This window comes from Jaculus jaculus, chromosome 6 (assembly GCF_020740685.1).
Source record: "Jaculus jaculus isolate mJacJac1 chromosome 6, mJacJac1.mat.Y.cur, whole genome shotgun sequence".
Taxonomy (NCBI): Eukaryota; Metazoa; Chordata; class Mammalia; order Rodentia; family Dipodidae; genus Jaculus; species Jaculus jaculus.
Window position 1 is genome coordinate 143,355,463 of NC_059107.1, and position 26,351 is coordinate 143,381,813.

Consider the following 26,351-nt stretch of genomic DNA (forward strand, 5'->3'; position numbering starts at 1 on the left):
TTATTTATTTGAGAGCGACAGACACAGAGAGAAAGACAGATAGAGGGAGAGAGAGAGAATGGGCGCGCCAGGGCTTCCAGCCTCTGCAAACGAACTCCAGACGTGTACGCCCCCTTGTGCATCTGGCTAACATGGGACCTGGGGAACCGAGCCTCGAACCGGGGTCCTTAGGCTTCACAGGCAAGCGCTTAACCGCTAAGCCATCTCTCCAGCCCCCATTTGACTCTTGATATGGAACCTTCCTGACACACCACTGCCATGTACACATTATTACAGAGATATTTAAATTCTTTTTTTTAATTTAAAAATTTTTTAAATTATTTATTTAAGAGGGACAAACAGACAGAGAAAGAGGCAGATAGAGAGAGAGAATGGGCATGCCAGGACCTCCAGCCACTGCAAACGAACTCCAGATGCGTGCGTCCCCTTGTGCATCTGGCTAGTGTGGGTCCTGGGAAATCAAGCCTTGAACTAGGGTCCTTAGGCTTCACCGGCCTAATGTTTCAAAGAGAAAAAGTAATTGAAGTCAAATTTCATCACTGTCTTTTGCTTTTTTGAGATGCTTAACTGATAAGCTATCTCTCCAGCTCTAAATTCTTGTCCTTATATTCCAGGTAAAATGAATCAGAGCCCATTTATCTTACCCCCAAATAAATAAGTGACCCCTGAGTAGTGATGCAACATTAATTTCTGGATCCCCAAAGTTCACCTTGCCAAGGTAGCTTCATTCCAAGCATCCTTTTGGGAATGTGCATGGCTAGGAGAGTCAGTGGAATCAATGTTCTAAAGGGTACACCTCAAAACTGTACAAAGTGAGAAAAATGAGAGATATCAGCACAGTTGTAAAATAGATAAAAGTTGCTTTTATAAATGAGGGGCACATGAATGTAAGAATGCTTTAGACTAAAAAAAGAAACAAAGTGAATTGGAACTGCCTGATTATTTTTTAGACTATTATCTTTATTGTTGTATTATAGTATAGTTAAGAAAATTAGGTAGAGTTTACAAAACCAATTTCTGTCTATAAAAGAATCACTTATGAAAAATTTTACTGTTATATACTATGTTTAGAATACTTTTTAGTCACATTATTTGAGAGAGGGAGAGGGAGAGAGAATGGGTGTGGTGGTTTGATTCAGGTGTTCCCCTAAACTTATGTGTTCTGAATGTTCCCAGCTGATGGAGATTTGGGATTTAATGCCTCCTGGAGGAAGTGTATTGTTGGGGGTGGGTTTATGGGTGTTATAGCCAGTGTCTCCTTGCCTGTGTTTGGCACACTCTTCTGTTGTTATTGTCTACTTTATGTTGGCCAGGAGGTAATGTCCACCTTCTGCTCATGCCAGTGTTTTCCCCTACCATCATGGACCTTTCCGTTGAGCCTGTAAGCCAAGATAAACCTTTTTCCCAAAAGCTGCTCTTGGTCAGGTGATTTCTGCCAGCAATGTGAGCCTGACTGCAACAGCAATATTGGTACCAAGGAGTGGGATTTCTGCTAGACACCTGACTGTGTGGCTTTGGCCTTTTGGAGCTTATTTTCAAGAGGAAAGTGAAGGATTTGAAACCTTGGCTTAATAGATGCCTTACAGTGCTGTAACTCCAGCTTGATAGACTATTCTGATCAGAGTTAAAAGACTTGAATGCAGTAAGAACTATGGACTGTGAGATCTGGCTTGTGAGGGTAAGAAAGAGCATTGCCTGGACTGGGCTAGAAGCAGTTTGTGTGAGAGGCTTGCTGTTATGCTTGTATCATGAGAACTTGTGCAGGGTTGCTTTGCATAGAAACAGACTGATGTGAACAGGGGGATATGGCACAGAAATAAAATAAAATCTTTGGGCAGAAATTGCTGCCAGTTCAGCTGCAATTGTATGAGAGATTATAGCCATTGAGATTGGGTCATTTGACCTGCATTAGGACAACAGAAAGAATGTAGCCTGGTTGCTCAAGGAGTGTCCTGTTCTTCAAAGTTTGCTTTATTTCCCTCTGGATTAACAAACTGACACCCCACCTGGTATTATAGAGTATAAGAAATGCAGGAAAGAGAGGGTCTTTGAGTTTGCAATGTGGTCTTGTGTTTTGGAAATGGCCATGGGCAGTGTGAAGCAGGTTTGCTGGGTGCCTGCATGGAAACTCGAAGGAGCCATGAGGATGAACCATGGGTTGCAGTTGAGACCTAGTTGAGGTGCCGGAACCATGAGATGGCTGCCAAAGAGATGCCACCCTTGATGAAATTTTCCAGGACTGTGAGTAGCCTAGCTGGAGGGGCTGAATTGGAACTCCAGAGACTCGCTACTAGTGAGAATTATTGGACTTGTCGATTTGTCACTGACTAGAGTTGTTGGGCTTGGATCTACAGAGTTTGGTGTTTGCCCTGGTTTTAAATCTTGTATCAGCTGAATAATTCTTTGCCATGCCCAATGCCATCTTTTGCAGTGTGTTTATTCTGTGCCATTATTGGTTTTTTTTTGTTTATTTTTGGTATTATGGCTCAGTTAAAAAAATCTTGAGTTATGATGATTGCTTGAACATCATTAATATTGATAAAAACTATGGGACTTTTAAAATTGGACTCAATGCATTGTGTTTAATATCATGTATGGATATCAGTTTATCAGGGCCAGGAGTGGAATGTGGTGGTTTGATTCAGGTGTCCCCCATAAACAGGTGTTTTGAATGCTAGCCTCCCAGCTGATGGAGATTTGGGAATTAAAGTCTCCTGCAGGCAGTGTATTGTTGGGGGCAAGCTTATGGGTATTACAGATGGTGTCCCCTGGCCAGTGTTTGGCACACTCTCCTGTTGCTATTGTCCACCTGATGGCCAGAGGTGATAGCCACTCTCTGCTCATACCATTATTTCCCCCTGCCTTCATAGAGCTTTCCCTTGAGTCCATAAGCCAAACAAACCTGTTTCCCACAAGCTGCTCTTGGTCAGGTGATTTCTGCCAGCAGTGCGAGCCTGACTGCAACAGTGAGCATGCCATCCTGCCACTGCAAATGGATTCTAGATGCATGTACCACTTTGTATGTCTGGCTTTATGTGGGCCCTGGGGAATTGGACCTGGTCATTAGGCTCTACAAGCAAGTATCTTTAACCACTGTAAATCTCTCCAGCCCTGATCAAATGTCATTAGAAAAATTTTGCAAAAAATTGTTTTTTTCTTTGCTTAGAATTGATTCTTAACTATTAGCTCAAGATTTTTATTCTAAGGAGATATAAAACATATCCATACTTTTGGGACTGGATTGCAGTGACTGAATGGAAGAATTGGCCATTGACTCCTGATTATTATCACAGCTAAGTAGTGCTTTCTACTTTACTGAATTTCAGATTCTTCATCAAAGGAACTGACATCCTTTTCCATGCAGAGCTTCTTTTGTAAAATCTGAGTTCTCATTTCCTATTCAGTTGGGCTATTCTTTTCTCAGCATAGTCACCAATATCATCTTTTTTCCCATAAAGAATTTATTTTGGGGCTGAAGAGATAGCTCACATCTGGAGGATTTTTTTTTTGTTTTTGTTTTTGTTTTTTACAGTGTCAAGAGACCTGGAGCATCCATGTTCTCTTTCTCTCCCCCTGTCTCTCTGCTTGCAAATAAGTAATAAATAAAAATATTAAACAGTTTGCATTTGAGCTGGGCGTGGTGGTGCATGCCTTTAATTCCAACACTCAGGAGGTAGAGGTAGGAGGATTGTGAGTTGGAGGCCACCCTAAGACTACCTAGTGAATTCCAGGTCATCCTGGGCTAGTGGGAGAGATTGATTGAAAAGAAAAACCAAAAAAAAAAAAAAAAATTGCATTTGAAGCTGCTAATTGATTCTTCCCCCATTAATCCTCCATAACATTTCCTTACACGGGCTTCCTGAATTGTGAAGGTGGTATGCTGCACAAATTGGTGTTCACATTGGTTTGTCTTTTGGGACGTGATCACTGGAGGGAGTTGTGAGAGAGTCTGGCTATATAACCTAAGCCAGCCTTCAACTGATGATCCTTCTGCCTCTGTCTGTCTGTCTAGTGCTGTGATCACAGGCATGCACTACCACAGCCACAGGTCTGCCTGATTTTTAAGCCAGCTTGCTTTTCCCAAGACAAGCTGACTTGGACTTTTTTTTTCAAATTTTTATTAACAACTTCCATGCTTATAAAAAATATCCCATGGTAATACCCTTCCTCCCCCAACTTTCCCCTTTGAAACTCCATTCTCCATCATATCCCCTCCCCTTCTCAATCAGTCTCTTTTATTTTGATGTCATGATCTTTTCCTCCTCTTATGATGGTCTTGTGTAGGTAGTGTCAGGCACTGTGAAGTCATGGATATCCAGGCCATTTTGTGTCTGGAGGGAGCACGTTGTAAGGAGTTCTACCCTTCCTTTGGCGCTTACATTCTTTCTGCCATCTCTTCTGTATTAGACCCTGAGCCTTGGAAGGTGTGATAGAGATATTGCAGTACTGAGCAATGTGGTCACTTGTTCCAGCACCATGATACCTTCTGAGTTGTCCTAAGGTCACTGCCATCTGAAAAGAGAAGATTCTCTACCAGAAGTGAGAGTAACATTAACATAAGAGTACAAACATTAAGAGAAGAGCTTACTGGGTAGTTTGATAAGCATAGTATATACATTTAGCCAGACAGCAGCAGATGTTACACCCATGGAATGGGCCTCCAGTCCAATTAGAGGGAAGTTGGTTTCCACCATGATAGATGTGTCACTATTGCACCTGTTGGCTCATTTGGCCTGGCTGGCCAAATATAAGGCTTGCAGTATCCAATGTTGAGTATCTTCACTGGTGATTTCTCTTTCTCCCATTGTACTGCATGCAGAATGGCTTTTTCCAGCTTTCTGTTAGCTGGTCTACATGGAAGAGGTTTTCAGCTCAATTCCAGCTGGATTTCTCAGTGGCCTTGCAGCCCATAACTTGGACTTCTTTACTAAGGGGAGCTCAATCAATCAATTAATCATCAATCAATATTTCCCTTTATCTCTGTTTAGTTCTTTCTTACTGTCTCTTTATTTCTTCTTCTTTTTAATTCTTATTTGAGAGAGAGAGAGAAAGAAAGAGAAAGAAAGAGAGAATGGGCATGCCAGGGCTTTCAGCCACTGCAAACAAACTCCAGATGCATGTGCCACCTTGTGCATCTGGCTTATGTGGGACCTGGAGAATTGAACCTGGGTGGTTAGGCTTTGCAGGCAAGCCCCTTAACCACTAAGCCATCTCTTCAGCCCTTTTTATTTCTTTTAATCACCATCAGTACCATAAAACATCCCTTGGAATTTGGGGGTGAGGTATTTTCCATGTCTGTTTTGTGTCTCCTTTGAAATGACATGGACAGCTGAGATGTGGTTAGCCTCACATGTCTGGAAATCATCTCTGGTCTCTTGTTTGCCAAATCACCTTTCTACCCTACAAAAGTTGCAGCCAACCCTAGAACGTGTAGAACTGTATCCACTGACTGTGGATTGTCAGGTCCTTGGCTTGTTTCCTGTAGATGGTTAATCAGTAAGGCCTTTCATTTTGACTTGCCAGTAAAATAAGAGTGACTAGTAGCCACTCCCCATTCTAAGGGTGATTTTTATAGCTTTACATGAAATGGTTCGACTCTCAATGAAAGGTCAAGGTCACAGGCTTTATTGCATTTCTCAGCTAAGGTATGGCCTCCTCAAAGAGTAGTCAATGAAAAATGTCACCTGAAGGAAACCCAGGCTTGAGTTTACTCAACTCTTAATCTCAAATGATACTGGAGTGGGAACAATTCGAGAAAACACCTAGTCACAAGCCACTATTTCAGCAATGATGAAACTGAGAAGAAAAGATTGAATTTCCATGACTAGTGAGGACAAAACTGGGTCGTCTGTCCTGCATCCACTTCGGCTCTGCCCCTCGCCATGGCAGGTGTGGACACTGAGGACTTCATCTGCCCTCGGCGGTAAATACACACAGCACTGAAGTCCACTCTGCTCTTCAGGGCAGCCTGAGGGCCATGTGTGGAGGGAAGACAAGGCTGGAGCTGTGGCTAAAAGGAAGAGGAAGAGTTTGATAGACAGGGAGGGGAGACAGGCAGTGATTCCAGTGGTAGCTTTCCCAGTGACAGAATGCTTCCTACAGTGGGGAGTGTAGCAGTTACCTTCTCACTGCTGGGACACTCAGCCCGAACACCTTATGGAAGCAAAGGGTTTATTTCAGCTTACAATTTTGAGGGGAAGTATCGTCATGGGAGGGGAAGCATGGTATGAACAGAGAGCTGGACATCACATCTCCTCTTCAGCGGGAAGGAAGGAGAGAGAGAAGGGTGTGGGGGGGGATGCTAGCACTGGCAAGCAGGGCTGGACCATATGACCCTAAGGCTCATCACCAGTGACATGTCTTCTCCAGCAAGGCTCCGCCTCCCAAAGGCCCCACCAGCTGGGAATTAAGTGTCAGAATCAAGCTTAATCTCAAACACATGAGGATATGGGGGACTGTACAGTCAAACCACCACAGGGAGTTATTAATAATGTGGGGGTAAAGAAGACCAAGTTTGCATGATTAGAGTAAGGGTTTTGCAGTCCCACAAACCTGAGCTCATCTACCATAAACCTGCCCTTAGATCTCTGTAACCTTCGGCAATTTATTTCTCCTTCTTTTAAACTTGTTTTTCCTATAAAATGGGTGATGATACTAGTATCTGTCCCTGATGGAAAGATGTTGAGTGAAAGCACAGGTACAAACTTAGCACAGTATTTGCCTCACAAAAACGACTCAGTGCATGGTAGTGAGTGGTTAAGTGGGATTACCTAACCCTCCTGCTTCCCTGCCCAGAATGCGAGACCCCGGGGCCGAAGACTACCTTCTACACACACACAAACACACACACACAGACACACACACACACACACACACACACACACACACACACACACACACACACGAAAGGGGGTATGAGGAAGAGGCACAGGGGGAGAGAGAAAGAGAGAGGTCTTTTCCTAACATATGCTTGTAGTTCTCACCTTATTGCTGTGAGGAATTTGGAGGCTTAAGAAATGTGCTTTGAGCTGGGTGTGGTGGCGCACACCTTTAATCCCAGCACTCAGAAGGCAGAGGTATGAAGATCACCGTGAGTTCAAGGCCACCCTGAGACTACATAGTGAATTCCAGGTCAGCCTGGGCTAGAGTGAAACTGTACCTCAAAAAGAAAAAAAAAGAAAAAAGAAAATGTGCTTTGTCATTATGAATGTGATAAAGCAGCAATAATTGGCATTTGTGCAACTCATTCAGCTCACAAAACATCTTGTGACATGGAGCTTCAATTACCCTCCAACCAACCCCAGGAGATGACTATTTCATGACTGTCTTATCTCTGAACAAGTCTTTCCATGTCCTAGGGTGTCATATTCGCATTCTGGATCCCAGGTTGTACCTTTCTCGCAGGGTCAAACCCCACTTAACAGTTGTGATTTTTTTCTGCTTTCTGGGACATCTCCCACTTCTCATTTCCTAAAGGTCTTCCTCGGTGTTGGGCCGTGGGGAGTGGAATTTCCTTCTATGTTGCTTCCTTGTCTCAAGTCAAACTTTTCTCACTTGTGACCCCAAAGACATTTTAGAGAGCGGCTTTTCAATTAAGATGGTATTTATTGGCAGCTTGTAGGGGCTTGAGTTTACCTACCAGATATCCAGCACCAAGAGAGACAGGGAGGCCAGGTCACTGATACTAGCCCTTGTTATCTTGTCTAGACAAGATAATCACCCTCACACACGTAAGGGTTTACAATGTTAAGTATTTACAAAGCAAGAAATTTCAAAGGACAAAATTGCAATTTTAGGCTCTTAATTGGCTTTATTTTTGATTCTATAATCAACAATATTTTATTTTATGAGATAGAATGATTTTTCCAAATAGGCCAAGCAGAAGGGTTGGGTTTGATGGGCTGTAAAGGGCTGACAGAAGCAGAAGCAAGTACTGAAAGCAGGTTGGCCTTTTGACATTCCTTCCCATATGCGGCAGCAGAACAAAGACACAGACAATAGGAAAATAGTTGATCAGCTAGACTAGCCCTTCGGCAAGCCCCGGAGATCCTCCTGTCTCTACCTGTCCAGTGCTGGGATCACAGGGGCAGGCCAGTACACCTGGCTTTTGCATGCATACTGCGGATCTGAATGTAGGTCCTCAAGCTTGTTCAACAGGCATTTTACCCACAGAGCCATCTCCTTAACCTCCCCATTTTGAGTTTTAATCTGCTGTGAGGACCTAGTAGAAGAACTTCATCCAGACATGCCCTGTGATAATTTTTACTCAAAATAAATAAACTTTAAAGTGTAACTATTAGGAAGTAGATGGAGACAACAGCCCTCCTGCCATCCCAGAATTCAACTGCTTTCTGAGGTGTGTGCATGTGTGTGTGCATGTGTGTGTGTGTGTGTGTGTGTGTGTTTATCAAGACTATAGAAGCACAATGCCTCTAATAGTTCGGTATATGCTTGGAATTGTGAGGTCTGAAAGGCAGGTTCCATCTGTTCCCTTAAAACTTGCTATCTTCAGCTCCCAATATTGTTATCTAGTTTCATTTTTTTAATGAGAGAGATAGAGAGAGAGAGAGAATGGATGCACCAGAGCCTTCAGCCAAAAAACAAACAAACAAGCAAACAAACAAAACCTTCCAGATGCATGTGTCCCCTTGTGTGCATGTATGACATTGCACACTTGTGTCACTGTGCGTCTGGCTTATGTGGGACCTGGAGATTCAAACATGAGTTCTTAGGCTTCACTGGAAAATTCCTTAATGCACGAGAGAGAGAGAGGGATGGAGGGAAGGAGAATGGGAACATCAGGGCCTCTAGCCACTGCAAATTAACTCTAGATGCATGGGCCACTTTGTGCATATGGCTATGCATGGGTATAGGGAACCAAACTCATGCCTGTTAGGCTTTGCAAGAAAGCGTCTTAACTGCTGAGTCATATCTCCAGCTCCCTAGTTGCATTTTAAAAACTTTTCTCATCTCCTAATTCCAAATTGTTATGTCTGAGCAAGCTTTTTCTTATCCCTGGATTGTCTCCTTAATGAAGTTCAAGGGCATCCTGGTGACCTTCTCCTGGAAACTCTACTTGGGAGTTGGGGTATAGCTCAGTTGCAAAGTGTTTGGGTTCAGTCCCTGCTCAACACAAAATTTCCTGTACACTGGGAAATTTCCAGACTTTTCCCATGGAGGTATCTGACTCGGACTCAGTTCAGTTCATTCCAAACCTTACCCTATGTGTTCTGTATAAATTGAGAAGGCTTTCACAATGATTTCCCAATGTCCCTTAATCTTTTCCTGGTTCCAGGTTCCTATGCAGGGGCAGTGGTTGCCATGCCCCTGGCTGGGGTGTTGGTGCAGTACATTGGATGGTCCTCAGTCTTTTATACTTATGGTGAGTGATTTGGCCTCATGAGTTCACATGGTGACTCGACCAAAATATTGTACTGTATGAAAACATGGTTAACAGTTTGTTATATGAAAATAGAAATTACTGGGCTGGAGAGATGGCTTAGCAGTTAAGTGCTTGCCTGTGAAGCCAAAGGACCCTGGTTCGAGGCTTGATTCTCCAGGACCCACGTTAGCCAGATGCACAAGGGGGTGCACACGTCTGGAGTTCATTTGCAGTGGCTGGAAGCCCTGGCGCACCTATTCTCTCTCTCGCTCTCTCTCTCTACCTATCTGCCTCTTTCTCTCTATGTCACTCTCAAATAAATAAATAAAAATGAAAAACAACAAAAAAGAAAATAGAAATTACTAAGACTGGTTTATTGTACAAATAGGAAACTACTTGTAGTTGATTTAATGTTTATATAAAAGATGATATTTAAAATTTTTTTTTCTGTTTTATTTATTTATTTGAGAGGGGCAGACAGAGAATGAGGCCGAGAAAGAGAGAGAGAGAGAGAGAGAGAGAGAGAGAGAGAGGGAGAGAGAGAGAGAGGGAATGGGCATACCAGGGCCTCCAGCCACTGCAAACGAACTCCAGACGCATGCGCCCCCTTGTGCATCTAGCTAATGTGGGTCCTGGGGAATTGAGCCTTGAACCAGGGTCCTTAGGCTTCACAGGCAAACGCTTAACCGCTAAGCCATCTCTCCAGCCCAAAAAAGATGACATTTTTTAACAAGCAAAATATTCTTTTTAAAAAAAATCAACAAAATACTTTTTCCTCATTGAAGTTATTATTATTTGAGAATATCATAAAGATTGAGAAATGTAGAGGAAAATGTGACCATATGCCTGAGCCTTTGTTTTTGAACTGCAGGTATGTTCGGGATTATTTGGTACATGTTTTGGCTGTTGCAGGCCTATGAGTGCCCAGCAGCTCACCCAACCATATCCAGTGAGGAGAAGGCCTATATAGAGACAAGTATAGGAGAAGGGGCCAACTTAGCTAATCTAAGTGTAAGTATAAATGGAAGGATAAAGTCTTGTCTCTTTTCTGTGAGTGTGCTCCTCAATGATTGTGTCAGCCTCTTTTTTAAGGCCTCTTAAAAAATTTGTATGAGAGAGAGAGAGAATTGGCATGCCAGGGCCTCCAGCCACTGCAATCAGACTCCAGATGTGTGCACGGTCTTGTGTGCGTGTGTGACCTTGTGTATCTGGCTTATGTGGGTTCTGGGGAGCCAAACCTGGGTCCCTAGGCTTCACAGGCAAGTGCCTTAACCACTAAACAATCTCTCCAGCCCTGTGTTAGCCTCTTCAACAAACAAGACATTGGTATCTTCACTAAAAATCTCATGGTATTTTTACTCCCCAGAAATTTAATACACCATGGAAAAGATTTTTCACATCGATGCCAGTTTATGCCATCATCGTGGCAAACTTCTGTAGAAGCTGGACCTTTTATTTGCTCTTAATAAGTCAGCCTGCTTATTTTGAAGAGGTCTTTGGATTTGCAATAAGTAAGGTAAAATACACGGATACTACAAATGTACTCATAGTTTAATTTTCTTGATTTTACTGAGACTACCTTTGTGTGAAAAATTATTAAATTGCTGGTCCTCATTCCTAACAGTGCTGTGACATCTAACACCTGTAGGGCAGACATGCCATTCATTTTGTGCATACTGTATTTAATTTAATTTCTTCTTAGTAAGGAGCAGAGTTATTTTAGTTCTACCTAAACTCAAAGTGATTTTGAAGTTAATGCAAAGACTGAATATTAAACAAAGATGAAAAAGATTTAATGGAGGGCTGGAGAGATGACTCAGCAGTTAAGGCACTTACCTACAAAACATAACAATCCAAGTTCAAGTCCCCAGTACCCACAGATACACAAGGTGGTGCATGCATCTGGTGTTCATTGGTAGTGGTTGCAGGCTCTGGTATGCCCATTCTCCCTCTCTCTCTCTCTCTCTCTTTTTCTCTTTTGGGCATGGTGGCACACACCTTTAATCCCAGTACTGGGGAGGCAGAGGTAGGAGGATCACTTTGAGTTCCAGGCCAGCCTGAGACTACATAGTGAATTGCAGATTAGCCTAGGCTAGAGTGAGACCCTACCTCAAAACAACAACAACAACAACAACAACAACAAAAGATTTCACGGAGTGGGTTTCTCTCCTTTTGTACTATTCATTGGGTAGCAGAAAGAATCTTGAGGCTCCTGGTTCAGACCACCCTCTCTCCAGAGTGATGATTGTAGCAGGGACAGCCATTGCTTGTGATGGTTTACAAAGAACCTCTTTGATGTCTCCAGTCATTATCATTAGGTTCTCTTTATTTTAGGGAGGGAGGCTTTGATGGTGAAATATAAACTAGCCATCATAAGAAAGGCAAAACCTCCTTCCTTCAAGGGCAAGCACGGTAGTAAGCAGAAGTAGGTGTCTGTGCAGCTACAGGTCAGAAGAGACCACAGAAGGACTTAGTTCAGTCGCGTGGCAGTGGCTGCCAAGTGCACTGCTTTCCATGGGCCGGGTCCTGTGCTTGCTGCTGGGGCCTCTGTGATGAATAAACGTCATCGCTTCTCTCAGAGGGAGTTTCAATCCGGTAGAGAAGACAGTTGGTTTACACGCAAAGCCCTTCCCCATTCAGTGCTTTTTATGAAGTCAAACCTCCCTGGATCCTGTTGGGTGACTGAGTTTGGTGGTGGCTGTGGGACCGTGCAGCAGGCGCGAGCAGGGAAGTAGGCAGCCCTCTCACAAGTCATTTAAGTTCGTTCATTGTCACTTTTCCTTTCAGGTGGGTCTCTTGTCAGCAGTTCCACACATGGTGATGACAATTGTTGTGCCTATTGGAGGGCAACTGGCTGATTATTTAAGAAGCAGAAAAATATTGACCACAACTGCAGTACGAAAGATCATGAACTGTGGAGGTACGGTGGACTTCATAGGGGGACTCCAGTGGCTTTTGTGGAGCAGACAGAACTGCAGAGTCTGGTTGAGAAGTAGCATCTAGACATGGTCGTGGGTCTTAAATACCCGAGTCCATCCCCTAGCAGATAGCCGAGTCTGGTCCACACACTCCTACCAAGTGGTCATCTAGTCTACACTCATGAAACCTGAGGTAGGGCAACTTAGCAAATGGATGATGGATCAGGACACACTTAGAACCAAAGCAATGTTTCGTTCATTTTCTCAAGCCAAAGAAATATGACTTCCAGCTAAATATGAGCTTACTATTTTTCTTTTACACACATCTTTCTGCATTTATTTCTGCTTATATTTATTTTTCTCTTTGCTTTTCATATATATATGAAATTAGATACATACATATGACATAGGCTATTTTCTTGCACAATTGAATAAACTTTATTTTTAACATTTGTTTGTGCATAGGATACATGCACACACATGTAAATACACACCATTCTCTTTCTTGGTTTATTTATTTATTTAATTTATTTTCTTTTTCTTTTTCTTTTTCTTTTTCTTTTTTTTTTTTGAGGTAGGGTCTCACTCTGGCCCAGGCTGACCTGGAATTCACTATAGAGTCTCAGAGTGGCTTTGAACTCATGGCAATCCTCCTACCTCTGCCTCCCGAGTGCTGGGATTAAAGGCGTGCACCACCACACCCAGTTTATTTCTTGCTTCACACTTTGATTTTGCAAAGGCAAAGTTAAGATTATTTCCCCCCCAAAAAAGCTAGTAGGTAGAATTAGTCATGAATCCCTGCAATGTTTATGACTGTTCACCCTATTTAACTTCTCCATTTTCTTCTTAGCTAATTTGTTTTGCTGTTTTTTTTTTAAATACTTTTGGATTGAAGATATTTCTCAGTGGTCCAAGGCACTTACTTCCAAAGCCTGATGGCCCAGGTTTGATTCCGTAGTACCCACGTAAAGCCAGATGCACAAAGTGGTACATGCATCCCGAGTTCACAAAAGGCACTAGTATCTCCATACTCTCATCTTCTTCTTTCTTTCTGTCTCAAATAAATAAAAATATTTTAAGAAGTTTATTTACTTACGAGAGAGGGTGAAGGAGACAATATAAGTGCACAAGGGCCTTTTGCTGCTGCAAATAACTCTAGACACATGCGCTGCTTTTTCATTTGTCTTTATGTGGGAATCCAACCTAAAAAAAAACCCACTCAGGTTTGTGGAAACATGGATTAGTTCTTTCTAAATCACTCACAGGGTAATGACAGTTCCCCCTCTGTTTCCCTTTGTAGGCTTTGGCATGGAGGCAACACTCCTCCTGGTGGTTGGCTTTTCCCACACCAAAGGGGTGGCTATCTCTTTTCTGGTGCTTGCTGTTGGATTTAGTGGCTTTGCTATTTCAGGTAAAGTGTCTCTTGTGTTTCTGGGTTGTGTGTATAGATACATCAAATCTTAGGGAGGAGGAATGACAAAGAAGTTGTACCTTACTTCAATAGCCAGGCCATTTGTAACGAACAGGGCCACTGCTTTGAGTTTCATCAAGGGAAGTGAATTGTAAGATCACCAAGGATGAGGTTAGAAGCCCATTGGAGGAGGATTGTCCCTACTTACTTTGTCATGGGAAAAGACACAATGGCAGGTGATGTCCCTCAAGTACCAGGAGAGCCCTAAGCATGTGTCTGGGGCCAACTGCAGGTTACCCTGCCTAACGAGGGTTCCTGTGACTTTTTTCATTCCTCACCTTCTGCTAGAGGACTGATAACATTAGCTCAAATGGTAACAGAAAGTTTTACATAATTGTGTTTGTCCTAAGACATTGTGAAGCAAGTGGTAATATCAGTATTTTACTGATATTTACCTAAAGCTTATAAAAATGGGTACTTTGCTAATGTCACAAAGTTGCTGGAACAAAATACCCAACCAGAAACAGCTTAGGGGAAGAAAGGTTTATTTTGGCTTACGGTTTTGAGAGGTTTCATCAGTGGCAGGGAAAGCATGGCAGGAGCAGAGAGCGGGTGTCACATCTTCATGTCAGTGGGGAGGAAGTAGGGAGAGCCCAAGAGCATCAGGCAGGGCTGAGCCATAACACTTCAAAACTTGCCTCCAGTGATATATTCCCTCTAACAAGGGCTCCACCTCCCAAAGGTTCTACAAACTTTCTACATAGTGCCCCAGCTGGGACAAAAGCAGTCAAGCATATGAGTCTTTGGATACCTTCCACATCCAAACTACCACATAGGGGTTTGGAGTATCAATAAAAATTAATAGAGCTGGGCTGGAGAGATGGCTTAGCAGTTAAACGCTTGCCTGTGAAGCCTAAGGACCCCGGTTCGAGGCTCGGTTCCCCAGGTCCCATGTTAGCCAGATGCACAAGGGGGCACACGCGTCTGGAGTTCGTTTGCAGAGGCTGGAAGCCCTGGCATGCCCATTCTCTCTCTCCCTCTATCTGTCTTTCTCTCTGTGTCTGTCTCTCTCAAATAAATAAATAAATAAAAATTATAAAAAAATTAATAGAGCTGATGATCAGCTATATTAGGGGGTGAGGATACGAAAGACAGAATTTGCTAAGCTATTTAAATTCTCATCCAGAGACTGGGAAGAAGTAACAGTAATGCTGTAGGTTATTGAGAAGATAACTGAGCTCTTTCATCCATTCTTTCCCACTTCTAAGTAACTGTTCACAGCACTGGGGATACTGCGGTGTACCAAGCATTTGCCCTCATAAAATGTACATTTTGGTGAAAATAAGGTATTCAAAGTTCTTAACCTAGTGCTAGAAGCAGGACCACATTGTAAATATTCACTGTTATTACTGTTCAGCTACCGTGCACACTAGTCCCGCACTTCTGAAGTTTCAGTGTACACAGAAATGGCCCCGACTTTTCAGAATGTGAATTTCAGAATCCTGAATTAGCAGGTCCAAAGTGGGGTTGGTTGATTTCTACTTCTTGAAGGAAGCTCTATAGAGTGAGTGACATGTGATGTTGATTGGTAGTCCACTTCTCTTTTTTTTTTTTTAAATATTTTATTATTTATTTATTTATTTATGAGAGAGAGAGAATGGGTGCACCAGAGCCTCTAGCCACTGAAAATGAACTCCAGATGCATGTGCCATCATGTGCATCTGGCTTACCTGGGATCTGGAGAATAGAACCTGGATCCTTAGGCTTCTCAGGCAAGCACCTTAACTGCTAAGCCATCACTCTAGCTTGCCCTCTTCTTTTCCTTTCTTTTTTCTTTTATTTATTTATTTATTTGAGAGTGACAGACACAGAGAGAAAGACAGATAGAGGGAGAGAGAGAGAATGGGTTCGCCAGGGCTTCCAGCCTCTGCAAATAAACTCCAGACGTGTGTGCCCCCTTGTGCATCTGGCTAACGTGGGATCTGGGGAACCGAGCCTCGAACTGGGGTCCTTAGGCTTCACAGGCAAGCGCTTAACCACTAAGCCATCTCTCCAGCCCTTTTTTTTCAGTCTGGATGGGAACACAGGGCCTTGTACATGCTTGGCAAATCTCTCACCACTGACTTGCAGCTACTTCCCTGGCCCTTGGCTTGTTGAGACAGGGTCTTGCTATATATTTAAGCCTAACCTTGAATTCCCTACGTATCCCAGGCTGGCCTCAACCTCCCTCCTCCTTCCTTTATTTCCCAAGTGTTGGGAAACAAGCACGTGCTGCCCCATCTACTGGCAGTCTATAATTTGAGTAGCAAGAATAGAACAATCGTGACCTGCTTTCAGTGGGACCCTGAGGAAAACCTTCCTTTGATAACTGTGTGATGCAGAAGAGATTCATGTCCTGTCCCTAGAGATACCGAAGCCTTTGGGCTCACATTGCTTCCTTTCTCCTGGATTGACAATTAGTTCCAATCAGGAGAAAAGCTCATGTTCTTCAATGACAGCAGCTGCCTTTTTAAGAAAAAAAAAATTATTTATTTGAGAGAGAGACAGAGGAAGAGGCAGAGAGAAAGGGTGCACCAGGGCCTCCAGCCCCTGCAAACGAACTCCAGATGCCTGCGCCCCCTTGTGATCTGGCTTACGTGGGTCCTGGGGAATTGAACCAGGGTCCTTAGGCTTCACAGGCAAGTGCCCTAACTGCTAAGCCATTTCTCCAGCCCCCAGCAGCTGCCTTTTTAAAAGTGCTTTCTCCATGTTGGCCACTGTTAAAATATGGTTTTTCATTCTCTTCACAAATCTGGTGTTTGTTCTCATCTCACAGGAGAGGAACATTGCTATAACTTTCTAGAGGTGAGAAGACAGGGGCCTCAGGTGCTTGAAGTTACATAAGATATTGAGCAGATGACATTGGGATAAAGGTGAACTTGACTTAACAATGACATGCATAGAGGAACTATGGCCATGGGGGTGCTCATCTTTCAGATCTTTGTAACATCGTTTTTTTGTTTTGTTTTGTTTTTTTTGAGGTAGGGTCACACTCTGGCCTAGGCTGACCTGGAATTCACTATGTAATCTCAGGGTGGCCTCGAACTCATGGTGATCCTCCTACCTCTGCCTCCGAGTACTGGGATTAAAGGCATGTGCCACCATGCCCGGCACATCTTATTTTACACTCTTTTTTTTTTTTTTTTTTTTTTTTTTTTTTTTTTGCTTTTTGAGGTAGGGTCTCACTCTGGTCCAGGCTGACCTGGAATTAACTCTGCACTCTCAGGGTGGCCTTGAACTCATGGCGATCCTCCTACCTCTGCCTCCCGAATGCTGGGATTTAAAGGCATGCACCACCATGACCAGCAACGGCACATCTTATTTTTAAAAAATATTTTATTTATTTGACAGAGGAAGGAAGGAAAAGAGAAAGAGAGAGAGAAAGAATGGTCATACAAGGGCCTCCTGTGCATCTGGCTAACATGGGTCCTGGGGAATAGAACCTGGGTCCTTTGGCTTTGTAGGCAAATGACTTAACTGTTAAGCCATCCCTTCAGCACGTGTTTTGTAACATCTTAACAGGGCACAAATAGGGATGTCTGGCACAATTTAATAGCTGGTCATAGACAAGAAAGATGTGATGAGAAAAGAATCTGTGATGCCTGGTTTGGAAAATGTCCTATGAAGAGGAAACAGACTCTCCCAGCTCATGTATGATTTTTAAAATCTGCTACAAAAGTTAGTATCTCAGTGATTTCCCTTTCTGAATACCAGGCTTGTGCAGTTAAAAACCTAAATGGCTTTGCTAACATTATCTTTAGCTAAATACAAATGCCTAGACCGCCTTTGTATCAGAATATAATACTCGACAATCATATTAATTGCTTCTTATCTCTGAGTTCTTTTCTAATAAAGTACTTATTGAATTCAAATTACACAAAGATTAATGAATCTTGCAGATGTTTTATGTTCTCATTGTCTGGCACTGTGATCTAAAAGAGAAGGTGTATTTGTTGTTGAAAAAAGTTTTTATTAAAATTTATTCCTGAATGGAAGTAGAGAGGCAATCAACCAATGTGCCAGTTTAGAGGAAAATTTTGTTTTCAATCCTATTTTTAGGTTCTTTACATAGAATATAGAATTTTTAAAAAGTAAAGAAAGTAAAGTTATGAATAAACAAAACTCACAACCCTTGCTATAGTTTCAGTATCTTTAATTAATAACAAATTAAACATGTTTTTGAGGGACTGTTATATGCCAGGTACTTTGCTAATTCAGGGAAGATAGTGGCACATGGGCTGATGGATGACCATGTCTTATGACCATACATGTGTTCAGTTGTGGTGGCATGGGCCTGTGGAGCCAGCTCCTCAGAATGCTCAGGAGACAAGGAGGATAGCTTATGTCTGTGAGTTTGATAGCCTCCTGGGATAATATCTGCAAGATATAAGCACAAAGTAGAATAAAGTTAGAGGCTGGGGAGATAGTGCGCTTATAATCCCAGTGCTGGGGAGCCAGAGACAGGTGTATCTCTGTAGCTAGCTCACTAGCCAATTAGTCTAGCCTACTTGGTGAGTTACAGGCCCATTAGAGACCCAGTTCCAAAAAGATGAATGGCTTATAAGGTACCATACCTGATGTTGTCCTATGGCCTCCATAAGTACATACACACATATGTAAACACATGTGTACCCACAGGAACATGCACATACACCATAAATAAATAAACTTAAAAAAACAAAAGAAAAATGGATATGCATAAATGCTGGCTTTTAGTTTTAGGTACCATGTAATTAACACATATTAATTTTAATCCAATTCTTATAATAGTTTGATAGGAATGATTATCCTCCCCCACCTCCAGTTTATAGATGAAGAAAGGTCAGGGAGGTTAAATCTTTAGTTCAGTTTGTGTTGTAGTCAAGCTTCTGGTATTGAGGTCTAACTCAAAAGACAGGGAGATGCTTAGCTGCAGCAGCAACTGTGGTGGTGACATTGATGTCCTTTGTACTATAGTTAGAATAGCTTATTCACCAGGGGCCCCACCACCTGTGTTTTCCTTAAATCTCATGCCATAACATCTTTAAGAGGTAAATTATGGTGTTATACCCATACTATAGATGAAGAAACAAAGGCCACAAAAGTACTTGATTACATAATGGAAATAAGCTTTGACCTCAAATGTACAGAATTCAAGTCAGTTAGGTACGTGAAATCACTATGTAATTACTAAGGATTCTGCCAATTTTCTCTTCCTTTGCGTGTACATAGTACTATGTGGTGTTTGTGTGTGGTGAATGTGCGTGTATGTGCTGATGCAGTGCGCCAAGGGAAACAATCTGGTGTCCCCCTTCACCTCTTGTCTGTCTCCACTTATAGTGGAGTGGATTACTGGACCTGGAGCTATCCATCCACAACCTAGCTGTTCTCCTGGGTTCTGCAGACTCAAAGTCAAGTGGTCTCAGGATCCCTCAGGCTTGTGCAGGAATTACACTTAGCTGCTGAGGCATCTCTCTGGCCACAGTTCTGCCAATGGTTGTGCAAACATTTACTATAAGAGAATGTCCTTTGCCGCACGTCTTTAATCCCAGCACTTGGGAGGCAGAGGTAGGAGGATTGCTGTGAATTCGAGGCCACCCTGAGACTACATAGTTAATTCCAGGTCAGCCTGGGCCAGAGTGAGACCCTACCTCGAAAAAAAAAAAAAAAAAAGAGAATGTCCTTTGCCATAAAGCCACAAAAGCAGGCTTATGTATGGAGACCCTTTAGGGGTAAGGAGGACTTATGTATGAAGGCCATTCAAGAGTGAGGAGGGGCCGGGTGTGGTGGTGCACACCTTTAATCCCAGCACTCGGAAGCCAGAGGTAGGAGGATCACCCTGAGTTCGAGGCCACCCTGAGACTGCATAGTGAATCCCAGGTCAGCCTGGGCTAGAGTAAGACCCTACCTTGAATAAACCAAAAAAAAAAAAAAAAAAAAAAAAAAAAAAAAAGGTGAGGGGCTTATGTAAGGAGGTTGTTCAGGAGTGAGCAGAGGACTGGGAAATGCCGAATTAGAAGACAAGGTTTTTTTTTTTTTTTTTTTTTTTTTTTTTTTTTTTAATAGGATTTGATTGTTCTTCACTCTGAACAAATGTGGTTTAGGCTTTAGGCTTTCAATTTTACCCCAAACACTGTTTTGAAGTTCCAAGTCTTCTGGGCACACCTGCTGCAATTCACCCCATCAGAGCCTGGGCATGCAGTGCTAACAAACCAGCTTTTTCTTGTTTTCCTGTTCTGCAAACACACAGGCTGGCAATGTCCAGCGCAGTCCTTTGGCAGAGTATCCATTAAACATGTGGTGGAGGATATTATACTGACTAGTGAGCATTGAGGCAAACCACCTAGTTCCCACAAGGTATTCAGATTCTGTTCCTGACTGACTTTGAGGTTTTGGCTTCACTTAGGTTTCAACGTGAACCACCTGGACATTGCTCCTCGCTATGCCAGCATTCTCATGGGTATCTCAAATGGAGTCGGAACCCTTTCCGGAATGGTTTGTCCCCTTATTGTTGGGGCAATGACGAAGCACAAGGTAATAGTCCCCTTTGTGGTTAAGGGTCACAGTACTGGAAAATGAAAGCCTTACACAAGCTTGAAATCTCAGTGACTCCCTGTAGCCTGTAAATATGTGCCCTTGACCTTGGATGCCTAGCGCAACTCCCTCCTCCTTCTCCTTTTCTCCTCTTCCTCTCCTGTTTTACTGTTCACTGGTGGCACCAGGGTTAATTGATTTGACATCTTCTGATGAGATCATTAGGGAAATAAATGTTTTAGGAAAAATAGGTGAAGACCATTGCGACTCTTTAGAGACATAATGAGGAGAAACAGAAGCAATCAACCTGCTTTGTAACTCCAATTGCTGAAACTTTACAGCTTATTATTTCTTTATGTAACTTAGCAGCAGTTGCAGCAATTACTTTCTCATTGCTGGGGCAAAACACCTGACCAGAAGCAGCTCATGGGAGGAAAGAGTTTAGTCTGGCTCACGGTTTTGAGGGGAAGTTCCGTCATGGTGGAGAAAGGATGACAAGAGCAAGCAGCCAGGCAGCTGTTGCATCTCCATAGCAGCTGGCAGGAAGTAGTTGGAGTAATGGGCTTTGAATCGAGTTTCCTTACCCAGAGCCTGCCCCCCCAGGGACACACCTCCTCCAGCAAGGCTCCACCTCCCTATAGCTAGCCCCACAGCTTTCTCAACTGTGAGGTCCAGCAGGAGACCAAGTACTGAAAACACCTGAGCCTTCGCAGGACATTTCATTCAAAGTGTCACATATGTCCAGCAAAAAGTATCACTGCTGCTACACACCTTGTTCAGAAGAAAGTAAGCAAGACATAGCAACCCTTCTGAAGAACCTGGAAGTGTGTGTGTGTGGCATTTGGCCTTCACTGAAGCCTTGTGTGTATAGGCTAGCAAGGGTGGTAGAGGGATCCTGTAACTAGCCAGAGTTTAGACACAGGCCACAGGATTTCTCTGTCAATCTAAAAAAAGAATCAGGAAACTGTCTCTCTCTTTTTGTAAAAAAGTAGTTATTGGACACAATGAGGTTTTTACCTGATTTTTTAGTTGGATTGCTTATTACAAATATGACTTCAGGTATTCCCCCATAGCCATAGAGAAGAAAATGTAAGGTAACTTTTCTTGCTTTTTGGTAGAAAAGGAAGGTGAAATTAGGAAATTGATGGACTGAAAATCAGTGTCTCCTTTGTTTATGCGATAATGAACTTGGTAACATAACTATTAAATCCAAGATATTATTATCTTCCCCTTGAGTTTAAAATCAAGTTCCCATCATTTTCTTTTGCTCTTTTTTGATTTTCTATTTTTCATACATGAGCTACAATTATAAATAAGTTATTGACAATCAAGTCTGAAAGACTTTAATGACTAAAATGTTGTTATATATTCAACAAACAAGAAATACTGCTGATATTTAAAGTGGTGGTATTCCAGGACAAGTTTAATTCAGCTGACAATGTGAAGGAAACACCAGTTGTACATTTCAAGGAACCATGTAGCGGTGCAACACATATTTTTAATGTTTATTTTGAAATATTTTAAAACAAAAATATTTATTCACTGCAGTCTTAACTTTCATTTTTAAGCACTTACATCTCAAGTTAGGTCACGATCTTGGTCCTGAATGCTGCAAGTTAGGTCACGATCTTGGTCCTGAATGCTGATTTTGACTCATGTCTACCCAGGAAGCACAATGTGTTCTTTGAGGGGTTAGTTCTTTTTTTCCATCCTTCTTTCTTCTTCCCTCTCCCCTCCCTTCCTCTCTCCCTCCCTTCCCTTGTTCCTTCCTTTTTCACTAGAGACCTTTAGTACACACTGCTATTCTCTATTTTTGGGTAAAACATTAATTGCCACTTTATTTCCTTGTTTAGACCCGTGAAGAATGGCAGAATGTGTTTCTCATAGCTGCCCTGGTACACTATAGTGGTGTGATCTTCTATGGGGTCTTTGCTTCTGGAGAGAAACAGGAATGGGCTGACCCAGAGAATCTCACTGAGGAAAAATGTGGAATAATTGACCAAGACGAATTAGCTGAGGAGACAGAGCTCAACCATGAGACTTTGCTAAGTCCTAGAAAAAAGATGTCTTATGGAGCCACTACCCAGAACTGCGAGGTCCAGAAGAATGAATGGAGACAACAGAGAGGTGCAGCCTTGGAGGAGGAAGAGCTACCATCTTACCAGAATGAAGAGGGAGACTTCTCATCTACGTCCTAATGTCCAAGGGCCCTATCTGTCTTCCCATCATCTTAGAACCAGAAAGTACCCATACCCAATCCCCATAGCCTAGCTTGCACGAGAGTCAACCATGGGGACATAGGAGGTAGGAGGGGAAGAGGTGGAGTTTAAATCAGCAATAGATTAAAAAAGAGAAACATTTTCTTGCAATAATATGACTAGGGAGCTTGTTCTCGCTTGATAAAATAATTACTTATTCAGAAAGGAATGACTAGAACATCAAGGACTATGCTGTTCAGAGAAATATGAAAGGAAATCCCCATTTGGCCTGGAGGAGAGTAAATGACAGTTGGACCACCACTCTAAGGGCAGCCACACAGAGGAGGTTTTCCTATTACCAATAAAGGGAACTGCTCATGGAGGCCTTCTATCGTGCCAGGTGCTTTGCAAACATTTTAATTTAATCTCCACACCCCTCTCATGTACATTTATTACCCCCCAGTTTGCAACTAAAGAAACTCAAGCAACAGATTAACCTGCCCAAGGTCATTTTGCCAGGTACCACAGCTGAGACTGGTGAAGTCCCAAATCAGCAGTAGTTTTAAGAAAGAAGGGCACAGCTCGGTGTAGGAAGACACTAATAGTAATAAATGCTGAAAATGGAATGAGTTGTTTGTGGGTATGAGAGGTGGAAAACTTTTAGGTTAATATGGCAGAATGGATTCAAACATAAGAGAGTCTGTATTCAAAGAACTTCATGGTCCTATATTACCTGGAGAGTTAAATAATTCTGGAATTCACAGTCCTTTTTGTAAGAAAAGGGTGATTGACTATGACGCAGATTCAGTAATGAAACAGAGAGCAGTGTCTCCAGCAGCTAAGTGACATAATTCAATTTCTAGGCATCCAATGGCCCGAATGGCTGGAAATTGTTAACCATGGGTTGGCTATTAAATTTAAACCCTCTGTATTCAAGAATGTGCTTAAATAATGTCCAAATTGCTTATAAGCCCTTAGTTTAAGGAGTAGTCTCACGCATTTTATTAGGGGAAATTCTTTTGAACAGGACTTTTGCTTAAATCAATGTATACCATCAGTGGTTTTTTTTATTAATAATAATGGAAACTGTGATCATAACGAGTCTATCTGGAATGATACTCAGGGAAAACACAGAAATGCAGCAGCAGGTAAAAGGGAAATAGTCAAAAGAAAATATCTGAGAAAATTAGACCTGTAATTGGTGTTGCAAAATCCATCTTTGGTTGCACCAGACAATAGTATGAGTACTCTCCAAATGTGTTTCTTTTTCTAAATGTGTTTTAAAAATGTAATGTTGGCATGTAAATGTTTATTGAAAATAAATTATTTTCTTGTTCATTGGTTTTGAAGATCTTATTTCTATTTTCAGAAGAAAAATTTAATATAATAGAAAAATTATAGATTTAGATGTAGTTTGTTATAGAAAAATGTTTTTTTTTTAAGTCTCATTTTATTTCTGGTCCATAGTTGTACTTTTAGAGTTATAATATGTTTTATAAAGTGAATAATATAATAAATAAAGTGATAGCTTTTCATTAAGTTATATTGTTTATATAATTTGTGTTATCATACATTTTTCAGTTCCTTTAATGAGGAGATTCATATAAGTCCCTTAAAATAGCTCCTGGCATTTAGAAGGACTCAATATATATCATAATCATCATCATCTTTTAGCATCTTGAGAAATTGTCAACTGTAAGGAAATAATGCTATGTTACTTTCATACATGATCCATAGTTTCTTATAAAATTGTTCTGTTTTCTAAGTTAAAAAATCAGAAATTAATGGTAGCCAATATTTCCTTTCTTTGTGTGTACTAATTAAGTAAAATAACTATATATGGAAAAATTCCTCATGGTAATCTTTAAAGTAACATTGTAGATTGTGACAAAGTTGTATTTTTTCAGTCATTTGGAGTCAATCATTTGGTGTCATGCAGAATTTCCATATTTTGCTCACAACTTGCCCTTATAGTATTTTTTTAAATAGAGGCCTGGCTCATGACATTAAAAGCTGAAAAGCACATATTTTGTTGTGATTTTTTTTCCTGCGCAGGTTGCATGGGACAGATAATTACACTTGAATAACAGACAAATACAATTTGCCCATCTTTGTTATTTGGCTTGAAATGTCTTTTTTTGTAGAGCCATCCTTGGAAGTGGAGCATGAAGTCTAGTAAGAAAGGAAGGAGACCTACGGGTACTGGATTCCTGAGATCAGAAAGTCTTTATGGCTTTTGTAGATGTTCAGGGTTGTTCAAGTTACCTTCTCATTGCTGGGACAAAACACCCCACCAAAAGCAGCATATGGAAGGAAAGGGTTTATTTTAGCTCATAGTCTCCAGGGGAAGTTTCATCATGGCATCACATCTTGTTATATCACCTGGGAGGTTGCAGCAAGAGAGAGCTTGCTAAATGCTCAGTAGGGATGGAGTAACAAATCTCAAGGTCTGCCTCCAGTGACACGCCTCCTCTATGGAGCTCCACCTTCCAAAAGCTCCAGCAGCTGGGGATTGCGTATGAGGCTTAATCACAAGCACGTGAGGTTATGGGGTACACTTCACATTCAAACAACCACAGGTGTGTTCTTGAATATGAATATCAAAATATGTGTGTTTTTAAAATAATGCTCTATGTCTCTTTATCTGTCAAATAAATGAAAATATAAAAAAAGGGATGGGTAGGGAGACAGCTTAGCAGTTAAAGGTACTTGCTTGCAAAGCCTGATGGCCTAGGTTCAATTCTCCAGTACATGTAAAGTTAGTTGCATAAAGCGGCACATATGTTTGAAATGCATTTGCAGTGGCACAAGGCTCTGGCATGCCCATACTTCCTTCTTACTCTCTCTTTCTCCCCCCCCTCTTTCTATATCTCTCTCATTAAAAAAAAAAAAATAGACTTCCTGTTATGCTTGCCTGGATGTTAAATTCAAAAGTAATTATTTTAGCTAATTACATCATCCTTTCGCTCAGGGTAGAGCTTTTAGAATCACCTATGATTTAGAAAATTTCCTCCTCTCTCTTCTCTGCCATGTTCCTTTAATTCCTTTCATTTCCCTTTCAAAAATTCTGCTATCAGTGCCCAAGATGCTATTTTTGCTGCTTTCTTTCTGTATCCTCTTTTTAAAAAGTTTCTAATAATTTATCCTGTATTTTCCAGCCTTTTGTCTATTTGTATGTCATTCTGAATACCTTCCTCTGGTTTATTTTTTTTAACATATTTTTATTTATTCACTTGCAAGGAGAGAACGAACATTGGCATTCCAGTGCCTCTTGCCTCTGCAAATGAACTCTAGATATATGTACCACTTTGCACATTGGGTTTATGTGGCTCCTGGGGGATTAAACCCAGGCGAGTAGGCTTTGTAGGCAAGCACTTAACCACTGGGCAATCTCTCCAGCCCTATGTTTTAGTGTTTCATTTCTCCCCTTTTCACGAACTATGTGCCAATATATCCATCATGTTCTTAATTTCAGTTATTAATATTCAACTCTAAAATTTTTATTGGTTTTTCTTTCTGTTGTCTTGAAACATTTTTAGTTTTCTGCTGATTTTCAAACTTTGTATTTTATTTCCTGAAATATGTATGTTAAGTTTGATTAAGATCAACATAAGGACACCATGTGATTTTGTTTATAACTTTGTTTAAAATATTTTATTTATTTATTTAAGAGAGAGAATGGGCATGCCAGGCCCCCTAGCCAGTGCAAACAAATGCCAGAAACATGTGTCACCTTGTGCATCTAGCTTACATGGGTAATAGGGAATTGAATTTGGATCCTTAAGCTTCACAGGCAAGTGCTTTAACTGCAAAACCATCTCTTCAGCATTCTGTCTCTATTTTTGTTGGTTCTGCTGGACTTATCTGGGTCTGTGCTTGACTTTTTTTGA

General features: G+C 41.6%; 1 protein-coding gene across 2 annotated transcripts in view; it reads left to right on the plus strand.

Moving 5' to 3' along the window:
• Nucleotides 1-23,450, plus strand: part of Slc17a8 (solute carrier family 17 member 8) — a 47,031-nt gene extending 23,581 nt beyond the window's left edge. The window contains exons 6-12 of one of the 2 annotated variants that reach the window (XM_045153126.1): nucleotides 9,296-9,382; nucleotides 10,254-10,393; nucleotides 10,749-10,898; nucleotides 12,170-12,302; nucleotides 13,601-13,711; nucleotides 20,136-20,263; nucleotides 22,117-23,450. In XM_045153126.1, coding sequence (XP_045009061.1) covers nucleotides 9,296-9,382; nucleotides 10,254-10,393; nucleotides 10,749-10,898; nucleotides 12,170-12,302; nucleotides 13,601-13,711; nucleotides 20,136-20,263; nucleotides 22,117-22,461 — 1,094 coding nt within the window. In that variant the 3' untranslated portion in view covers nucleotides 22,462-23,450. The remainder of the gene's footprint in view (nucleotides 1-9,295; nucleotides 9,383-10,253; nucleotides 10,394-10,748; nucleotides 10,899-12,169; nucleotides 12,303-13,600; nucleotides 13,712-20,135; nucleotides 20,264-22,116) is intronic. The other variant, XM_045153127.1, reaches the window with a different exon arrangement.
• Nucleotides 23,451-26,351: the final 2,901 nt, after the last annotated feature.